The sequence below is a fragment of the Electrona antarctica genome, assembly GCF_951216825.1.
Source record: "Electrona antarctica genome assembly, chromosome: 11".
NCBI classification, from domain to species: domain Eukaryota; kingdom Metazoa; phylum Chordata; class Actinopteri; order Myctophiformes; family Myctophidae; genus Electrona; species Electrona antarctica.
In genome coordinates this window covers 36,888,217-36,899,046 of record NC_136792.1, presented here as the reverse complement: position 1 = coordinate 36,899,046, position 10,830 = coordinate 36,888,217, and the positions used below count along the sequence as shown (strand labels likewise).

Below are 10,830 nucleotides of genomic sequence, written 5' to 3'. Positions count from 1 at the left end.
GGTGGATGGTGAACGCCTACCCACCTTGAATTCCAACTGAATCCCCCCCGTGGGATCGATGCGGTCGATCTGTCTAACGCCTCAGTAGTAAAACAATCCAAGAAACAAAATCCTCCGTAAAACGTCCTCACACCTACGCATTTATAACAAATTACCTGAATAGAGAGCTAACATTCAGCCCTGAATGACAACCAACTGAAGTCTTGTTCCCTGACAATATTGACCAACTTCCTACAGTACTACACAGCAGCACCTTTACAGCGTATGTAGGTTACATAGGCCTATGCTAGTTCCACAGCCGTGGTCAACACATTCCACTCACAGCTCACACAGTTAGTTCCAGTGGAAGATAAAGAGCCACTCTCGGACAAGAGCTGTCTACAAATATACTGGGCGTAAAAAGGTAGTCAAAATGTGACCTTTTTAAAGTGGGAAAGAGTGGAAAAAGTAGAGGAAAAATCGTTCACTGGTAAATGCTTTATCTGAAGTCTATCATCTACTATTTTTTCCTAATTGCAGTCAACTTGATTTGGCAGGCTGCACTGTTACTAGCATCTAGCTCCACTAACACACACATCTCTCTCTTCTTGACACACACTCTCAGAGTCAGCCAACATCCCTGTGAGTGTTTACTGGTTGAGCCTGTTTAAGGCCAGCCTCCTGAGAAAGTCTGTGATTTCATTGTGATCTGACGCGCTCCGTGATATGCATGCACACACCGTCACGCACACACACACGCACGCACGCACTCACTCACACACACACTCACACCGTCACATGCTCCGGATCTGCTTTCATTTTGTCTCGAGACCAGCTGACCTGTACCCTTACACTACTACCTCCAGCAATGGTGTGTGTGTGTGTGCGTGTCTGTGTGTCTGTCTGTGTGTCTGTCTGTGTGTCTGTCTGTGTGTGTGCTGCATGCGTGCGTGCGTGCGTGCTTGCGTGCGTGCGTGCGTGCGTGCGTGCGTGCGTGCGTGCGTGCGTGCGTGTGTGTGTGCGTGCGCACTTACCTCACCCCTTCCCCTTGGACAAGTTTTTTCCTGGAATGCACATGATCAGAGAGTGTATTAACCACTTGAGCCCTCTATTCTTAATATATAATTCATATTTTTGCCATTGCAACTTTGTAAATGGATAACAAACAAAAATCACACCCGTATGAAGTGAGGGGCGCTCTAATCAATTATTGACCTTGATACCAACCTTGATACCGTAGTTATGTCACCAGGAATGGTGGTTCCTTATTGGAGTTTTGAGTGCAGTTCGTCCATCACATGCCATCTCCCTCCCTCTATTTGTTCCCTTATAGTTTTGAGTGGATTTTTCTCATTACACAAATCAGCATTCTACCACCTTAAGAACATCTCCAGACTCCGCCCTTCACTCTCTGACTCCGTGGCCGAGACCCTCATCCATGCATTTGTTACCTCCCGCCTAGACTACTGCAATGGAGTCCTGTTTGGGGTCCCAAACAAGTACCTGGACAGGCTGCAGTATGTCCAAAACTCTGCTGCCAGAGTTCTCACCCGCACCAAGCCTTGGCAGCACATCACCCCCACCCTCAAACAACTGCACTGGCTTCCTGTCAAGTTCCGCATCAATTATAAACTCCTCCTTCTCACCTACAAATGTCAAAAAGCCCTGGCTCCACAGTACCTCTCAGCCCTCCTCCATAAACCTCCTGTGACACGGAACCTGCGGTCCACAAATTTGGACCTCCTCTCGGTCCCCAAGGCAGTCAAGCGGACCTTCGGGGACAGAGCGTTCAGTGTGGAACTCTCTTCCAATAGAGATTTGCCATGCTCCAACACTGGACTCTTTTAAGGGGCCTTGAAAAGACACTTATTCTATCAGGCTTATGGCATATAGTTTTTGATTGTTGTTGGTACATTTTGTAAAGCGTCCTTGGGTTCATGAAAGGCGCTATATAAATTCAAGCTATTATTATTATTATTACACCAAAGAAATTAATTCTACATATCAGCCATTAGCATTTACACTGTTGTGTGTTTCACCCAATGTCTCAATAGTTTCCCGGGCTGCATGTCATGATGCCCTAACTCTCACCTAATGTTCATGAAACACGTCACGAGCCATGGCCTTATCAACCAGGTACTCAAATATATTAACAAAACAAAAACCTTGAATTCATTCAAAACAGAAACACTTCACCATGTCAGTCTGCCCTCTTCTCACAAAGACGCTTCTGTGCCATTAGCATGAGCTAACGTGTGTGTGTGTGTGTGTGTGTGTGTGTGTGTGTGTGTGTGTGTGTGTGTGTGTGTGTGTGTGTGTGTGTGTGTGTGTGTGTGTGTGTGTGTGTGTGTGTGTGTGTGTGTGTGTGTGTGTGTGTGTGTGTGTGTGTTCGTGCTGAGGTGGACAGACCACTAGGGCTCAATTATGTTCTTAACAATAATACAATCAATTACTTTTTCAATTAATTGAATAATCGAGAAGTATTATATCATGGACATATGAATGCAGACAACAAGTGTGTTAATACTTGTGCACTGCATGGCCTCTCTGCATGAATGCTGCAGCACTCTTGGTCTTCAACCAGCCACAAATTTCTACATGTCTCCCACCTTCTCCGCTCCCTCCATTGGCTCCCAGTTACTGCCCACACAGTACACAGTACTTTGTACACAGTACAAAACACTGATGTTGGCCTACGAAGCAAACAAAAGTATATGACACCCTCATATCTTCAAAGCCTGGTCCAACCCTACAACCCCTCCTGCTCACTCAGATCAGCTAACACAGGGAGGCTGCCAGAACCTTCGCTAAAACATCTGGGAAAACACTTCACATGTCCCAGACTCCTCTCCCTTCTGGCTCCCAAACTGTGGAACAGTTCCCTCGCCATTGCAGTTAGAAGTTAGAACTGCAGACTCACTCCCAATCTTACACTGTAATCTGAAGACTTACCTCTTCTCTACCGTAGCCCGTAGCACTTTCCCTAACCTCGACGACCTTTTAGGTTACAATGTCTATTTTATGTAGATGCCAGGTCATTTGTAGACCTGGCATCCTATAGAGGTTTTAGTTTCAACAGATCGGTGAACCAATAGGTTCCACTAGCTGTTTTTGCTGGCAAATTTGTATCCGCCCCTCTAGACCAGAAATCACACTGGCTGTGGAAGGCTATAGACCTGGCACACCTTTGCCCTACTCCTCCCGACGAACACTCCCTGCTGACAGGTGCATGCCACCCCCAGCCTGTAGGAGTACCTGCAGTGACAAATATCACCCTCCCCGAACATGGACCAATTGTGTGTTTTTGAGGGGATCAAGCCCTTCCTACAGGTTTAATGTTTGTTTTTAGTTCAATGTTTGTTTTAAAAACGCCATTGACAATGAAGGGGAATGTCCCTAACACAAACATTAAATGCCATTAACAATAAAGAGAATTTAATGTTTGTGTTGGCACCGTTTGTTTTACATCACCATTACATCACCTAATCAACATGAGTTAGACTTTAATATATTAGCGGGTGTGATTTTTTAAAATAAGAAACAGTCCACTGCGGTGCAACAAAGCCTGATTTACCGCAATAGATGGGAATCCACAACCTCCAAGGTGGTGGGCAGGCACTTTACTACTGCGCCACCCGAGCACGAGTAATAAGGCTTACTACTATGTGTGTGTTGCCTGATGCATGTGACTCTGTGACTCTAAAAAATCCCTATGAGGAAACAGACACACAAACACGCACACATAGTCTGCATTTCTTTTTTTATTCTCTGCTAGTTTTGAAAATGTCTTATTTCCCAAATGCCTATATGTCATCCATTGACTATATTTTACTGTATAGTTGTGTGCTCACATTCCTTCCAGTTTGGTCATGTGTGCAGGCTGCAGAGCCTCAGGGATTCATGGATGTGTTGGAGTCTCTCAGCAGACCTCCTCATGCCCGGTCACATGCTGCTGGGAGCCGGACACGCGGTGCGGCTAATCCCACTGCAGGAATGAACGAACACTACACACACCGGAGCATGAATGAGCATCATGAGGATCAGTGTGGCCACAGGGCTCCCCTACTCCCCCTGTGAGGAGAGGAGAGGAGAGGAGAGGAGAGGAGAGGAGAGGAGAGGAGAGGAGAGGAGAGGAGAGGAGAGGAGATATATAATAAAAAAAAGAAAATAATATATATATATATATATATATATATATATATATATATTCTTTTCTTTTTTTTTGAGTGGTGCAAACCACTCCAACAACCAGCTTTGTCTACCTGTGTACCTACGTGTCCGTGCACAGGTGAGCATGGTTACTATGGTCACTGACATTACGTCAGACCACAGCTGATCAGGCTATATAAGACCTTGCACCACTTAGTTCACACGGGTGTGATTTTTACTACTTCACTCCACTACATTTCAATGACATATTGCAACGACTACATTGGGGATATAAAAGGGGTAGGGGTAAAACAATGTATTACAAATAGCGCCATATATACTCCACATCCAATCAACAAAATTGGAATCACATATTGAGAGGCACGCACATCCAAAAGGGCTTTCTTGCCCACAGGGGGATGCCACAAAATGTAAAAAGTTGAACCATATGGCCACAAAGTGTGTCAGTGGGTTAAGGTGAGTTCATTGACCTGGTTAGTGTTATTTCTCATAATAAATCCATCCTGATTTAATATATATGCCTGTAGCTGGTTTAAACATTTAATTTGAATGTGGACCAATTAAAACTGCATCTGTCTATCATTTTCGATTTGAGCTAAAGATCTGCATTTTTTTTTTAAATCATGACAATTTGTGCAAATCTTCCCGGCAGAGTAGTTCCGGAGTGGATCCAACGGATTGTGTGGCCCTGGTCTTTCCCTAGTGGGTCTGATCGAGGGTAGCTACTGGGACATAAGTCGAGACTTGATCACCCCGGCTGGGTCACCCGAGTGAGGGGTATGATGTCCGCGAGACCCGAAACCCTGATGACCTTGGGATACATCACTGAGGATACGTCCCAGGTGCATCCAAGCGAAGTATTTTCGTATATACTGTATATATCCAAAAACCTGTTTAGAAGATATGTGTAGAATCGGCCTCGGGTTAATCACTTATGTGTTGCAAGAGAGTGTGCACGAGCCAACACCAGCTCTGGACTCCTGGATCGCTGCCCTCTCCACTGCCTCCTATCAGGGTTTCTGCAGTGTTGCTAAATTGTTAATAATTTATCATTTACTGATTTTTATTTCACACAGTATAGCTATAGTAAAAAAAACAAACATAGGTAAGGTAAACTATAGTTGGCTGACCTCCCCCAGTGCTTTATTGGCTCTCGGGATGAAGGAATTCTGAAATATCTGAGCATCGAGAATGTAGTTACCTTGCATTGTTTATAACAGGAAATAAAACTGACCTTGATAGATACTGTACCTTTATAGATACATTTCTTATCCCGCAGGGGATATTCCCACAGCAAGAAGGTGTGCCAGCGCCAGTGAGACAAAGACAGCATGATAAGGAGATTGCAATAAAACAGCTCTGCCCCTCCTGCATGAGCAAGTCCAAAGTTTCATGTCTGTCTGATTGAACTAGACTTGGGAATATCACAGTGACAGAAGCAAGGGAACGCACCAGACACAGAACACTTGTCAACGACTAAAGCCTTTTAAAATCTTTGAGATTGGACCTTTGTTGTACCTTGGGAACAGTGCAACAGAAGAAGAACAGAGCCCATATCAAACAACTAGGATCCAGGATCTGCTATCGCCTGAGAACATGTCTAACAGCCTACAGCAGCAAAGCGAGCAGCAAGCCGTTCTGTGTGACATGTGCACAGAGGAGGACAGGAAGCCAGCACGCAAGACCTGCATGAAGTGTGAAATCTCCATGTGTGTCCAGCACCTACAGGCCCATCTGACCACCCCTGTTTTACTGCAAACCCACCCTCTGACCGAGCCCCTGGCCCCGGGGGAAGCCGGAGCCACCAAATGTCCCCAACATGGCAAGGTGCTGGAGTACTACTGTCTGGACGATCTGACCTGTGTGTGTGTGTCCTGTGCCATTGAAGACCAGCACCGTCTGCACAACATGAAGACCATCTCCACGGCCCACAAAGAGCTCATGGAGAAGCTTGCTGTTGAGCAGTATGCTTTAGCCAAGACAGCGGATAAGGGCGAGAGTCTGGAGAAGTGGGAAAAAGGGGAACGGAGCAAGTTGGCCCAGTCCGGCGTGCGTCTTGTCGAGGCTATGTCCAAACTGAGAGACATCGCCTTGTCAAGTGTCCAGAGTTCCGTTTCCGCCCGCATGGTGTCCATCAAAACCAGCGAGAGCAGCATTAAAGCGGCTCAGAGCGAGAAGGATACCTTCCGTTTCTTGCAGATGTTTTCTGGGGTGCATCGGGATGTGGAGAAGGCCAAAGCTGTGGACCTGAGGAAGGGCTTGGAGCCAGGGAGTGACCGTGACAAGCTGGTTCGGGAGTTAAGGCAGAACGGACATGAGATGGTAGAAGAAGCAGTCCAATTGTGGGGCTCTCTGCTGATTCTGGTTGACCCGGAGAACCACCAAAAAGACCTTTCCACCAACTCAGATGTTACATTTGACCCGAAGTCACTGAGAAAAGGCATGTCACTGTCCAGCGACCACAGGAGGGTTTTCTGCAGTTTGACAGAGAAACGACTCGCTCACACCCTTCGGATCCACAGTGCTCTCTCAAATGCCAACTGGAGGATTAGCCTTCCTGAAGACTGTGACTGGACCATCGGTATATGTGACAAAGCATCTGCCAAAAACTTAAAAGATGGACACGTCTATGGATTGTGCTGTCAAGGCGACCAGCTCAGTTCTCTCACAACAGATTATTATGAAGTTGTTACAGCTACTGTTGAAGCTAAGGCACATAGTTTTGGGCTGCAGAAGTCAGAGAAGGACCAAGCTGAGAAAAAACGTAAGGTTTCATCTCAGGTGATCAAAGATGTGGGTGAAAAGGGAGATGAGGAAGAATCCCGACCCCAGCAAGTGGAAGTGCTCTGGAACTTTCCTGCCTCGTCCCTATCGTTTTTCAACAGGAGCGGCCAGCACCAGAGGACAGAAATCCTCACTATAACCACCATCAACAATAGCTGGGATCTGTCCCCTTTTGTGTACCTGGGAGCGGCGGTGGCTTCTGGAGATGTTGCACAGCAGCCACAGTCCCAACAGAAATGGGAATGTCTGTGTGGGCAAGTCTACCGAAGGACACAGTTTTCCGAAGGATCCTTCTGTTCCTGTGGTGGAGACTCATACTATAATTCTAACAGAGGGACACTTTCCAAAGAATGCTTATGTTCCTGTGGTGGAATTGTTGGTGAGCCACTCATCACAGAGGTTATTTGTGAACTTCTGTAATGAACAAAAGATCAAGGTCCTAGATCAGTAGCCTGGCATTGGCCATGTATTGTGGATTCACTCACTCACACGGTCCTCAAGGAACGTGTGAGTGAGTGAATCCACGTTATGAGTCTGACCAATGCCAGGCTACTAGATCAGTGGTTCTCAAACATTTCCATTTCATAGACCCCCAAATTGATATGTATTTTATTTTGCCACGGACTCCCATTTGAAAATGATTACGCCAAAAAGAGAAGATTTGTGTTATATATAGATCTAAGTCTATAATACTGCGTGGCAATATTTGAATATCCCATAAAATATGGATGAAGTGGAAAACTGATTTCGATATGACACATTTTATGTATGGATCCCTGGACTCCACTTTGAGAACCACTGGTTTACATATTATTCATTGTGCTGTTTGCAGTGGTGTAAAGTAACTTAGTACATTTATTCAAGCACTAAGTATAGCCTACTTCTACTCGACCACTACATCTCAGAGGCTAATATTACTTTTACTCCACCACATTAGAAAACTTTAGTTGTTGCTTTGTAGATTTTGATTATTAAAAAAAAAGAATTACTCACTTCAAAAGATTTGTATTTATTTTGAAATTTGTGACATGGGACATTCTGCATAATGAGTATTTTTACTTTTGGTACTTTTAGTATATTTTGATGCCAATACTTTAGTACTTTTAGTAAAGTAAATGTTGTTGAACTTGACATTTATGCGTAACATAGTATTTTACATGTTGTGGTATTAATTCATCACGACAGTTTTTAAATTGCTCGATTCAGTATTTAGATATTTGATATTAATTTGAGCTGCCCCGCCCCCTTCCTATACCAACCCATTGTAGCTTCAAACTCCTTTGTTCTAACAGGAACATTTTAAGATGCATGTCTTGTGTTTACAGTAAACTGCTGTACATTCTGCTGTGTTTACAATGACTGAAGTGACTTTTTTAATACTTTTACTTCCCTATTCTGGGCATTGGCCAGTGGGCATTCATGGCCGATAACCACCGGTTAACATTCACGTGTTTTCAGTTGCTTTCATGAGTCTGAATGATAAAGATTGAATTGAAAAATAAAATAAATGTAATGATAAACATAGCTATACCTACCTAATATACCACACTTAAAGGCTTGGACCCCGTTTATCATTGTGCCCTCAGATTTATAACAGGCGACAGCTAACACTCACCACTGCATACTGTAGTGTACCTACAATAAGGTTGGTTGGCCCTCCCTTAATTGCGACAAGGACAGACCAACATTGTTTTTTATTTGTCTATAAAGTTCTAATTGGGAGTTCACCTTCTTATTTAAACTCTCTTTTACAATGGAAAACTATTTCTTATCATACACGCTCTCAAGATTATTTGTTGCTTGAGACCACACATGCCTCCACTAAGTCTGGAAAATGCTTTCAAGTGCTCTGCCCCACACACTTGGCATATTATGTTTCCTTCCTAACACAAGAGGGCAGTATAACACGTGGTTACTGGTGTGTCACAGAACAAGTAGGCCAGTCAATCAGCCGAATGGGTTGGAAATGTAATTTATAGGCCTATTTGGACAACATCACTTTAGACTTGGCACAGAATAAACTACATTCCTGGATCAATAATGTGACGGATCATTTCCTGATAATATTCATATTTGGATTTTTTTTAAAAACAGGCATTGAAAAGGAGGAATATCAGAATATCTTTTTGTCATTGTACAAGACAACGAAATTGATTTGCAATCCAGCTCAAGTGCATTTAAAACAAAATACATAATACTCTATATAAAATACATACATTTAAGACATTATTGCACAGTAAGTAAGTCCCTTTTTAGTCCATAAAGTGTCAAGTGTCAGTGTTTAAGGCTATGACTGCTCTGGGGTAAAAACTATTTTTCAGTCTGTTCGTCCTTGCATTGATGACCTTATAGCGCCTCCCTGAGGGCATAAGTTGCAGCAGGTGATGACCTGGGTGGGATGGGTCCTTGAGGATGACCTGGGTGGGATGGGTCCTTGAGGATGACCTGGGTGGGATGGGTCCTTGAGGATGACCTGGGTGGGATGGGTCCTTGAGGATGACCTGGGTGCGATGGGTCCTTGAAGATGCTGTTGGCTCTACAGTAGTGTCTCATAGAGGTCCTCCAGAGATGGGAGAGGACATGCCATGATCCTCTGGGCCGTGTTTATGACCCTGCTGTGCAGCTGGAAAACCACAGAGAGATGCCGTAGGTCAACGCTGACGCGATGTAAGATAAGCAGGTTCTATACATCTACTACTAAGGTCAGTTGTTCTCAAAGTCTCAAAGCCTGTGGTCCTTGAGGGGGTTCCAATGGGTCCACTTTAGCTCTACTTAAGCTGTTTTAGAATAGACCATTTATAAGCACACAGAGCGTTGTGTGTAGATTGGCCATTTCAAAGTTTTTGGAAGAATCTTGAAAAATGTGGAATAATTTCCAAAACAAATCAATCAATCAATCATTCAATCACTCAATCAATCAACAAACTTTGTAATTAGGTAAAAGTGAGGTGAAACTATTATTTATGCAGGCTTCACGTTTGCAGTTCAAGGAATACAATATAGATAGAAGGGAGAATAAAACAAAATTCAAATAGCCTGAAAATAGCAGCATTTTAAAACCAGTATCATGTAAGAAAGACTTGGAGGCTTGAGGTTTAGAGCCTATGGTTAAGGAAATGTTAAAAGATGGAGTGCCGTGATTTATTTCCCATTCACATGCATGATCATCAGTTATTATTATTATTTAAGGAGGAATATTTTTTTCAAAAACGTGTACAGTATTTGTTATGTCGTTTGTATGTGGACATGCCCACCAGTTCATTAAGTATGCCTGGTTTGCCTGGAGGGTGGTGATCCACCTGAACTGAAGCTGCACCCACAGCTGTTGTATGATAAAGAGTGAGGGGTTAGGGGAGGGGATGATATTGTGATGTCACTATATCAAGTTTCTTTTCATTGGCCCGTTTGACTAGGGATGCACAGACGCAGATTAGACACACCAATGGACCGACATGCGGAAACAACGGTCGGACATGTGGTCGGACATACGGTCGGACATGCGGTCGGACATGCGGTCGGACATGCGGTCGGACATGCGCTGCTCCGTGTTTGCAGGGTTAGGTTAGGGTTTGAGGTAGGTTGTCTGTCTAATGACAGTTGGACCAATAGTATGTCTAGTGTTTATGAGGTGACAGTACTTCATTAGACCCCTTCGTGTGATTGTTATGTGCAATAATGTCTTCCCTTTGTATTTAGGGCACTCCATCTGTAATGCTTTTGTTGACTCCTGGTATGACCTGTGAGTGTGGCGCACTGGCGCAGATGAACAGACCGCAGACCATGTCATGCTGGAATGCCCGATGTATAGGGCTCCCATTGGGGTGGCAGAGACTCAGGGCCAGGGTAGAGTGGCCGGTATCTCATCCCAGCTCGATCCCGGGCTGCCCAGAGTTAGTG

The 10,830-nt window shown here is 44.3% G+C and overlaps 1 protein-coding gene across 1 annotated transcript in view; it reads left to right on the top strand.

Annotated features, from left to right (window-relative positions):
• Positions 1-5,745: 5,745 nt before the first annotated feature.
• LOC306932136 (uncharacterized protein) overlaps positions 5,746-10,830 on the top strand; it is a gene marked incomplete at both ends in the record, with an annotated part of 17,924 nt that continues 12,839 nt past the window's right edge. The window contains 2 exons of the mRNA XM_079513838.1: positions 5,746-7,177; positions 10,696-10,830. The exon at positions 10,696-10,830 is cut by the window's right edge and continues 11 nt beyond it. Coding sequence (XP_079369964.1) covers positions 5,746-7,177; positions 10,696-10,830 — 1,567 coding nt within the window. The remainder of the gene's footprint in view (positions 7,178-10,695) is intronic.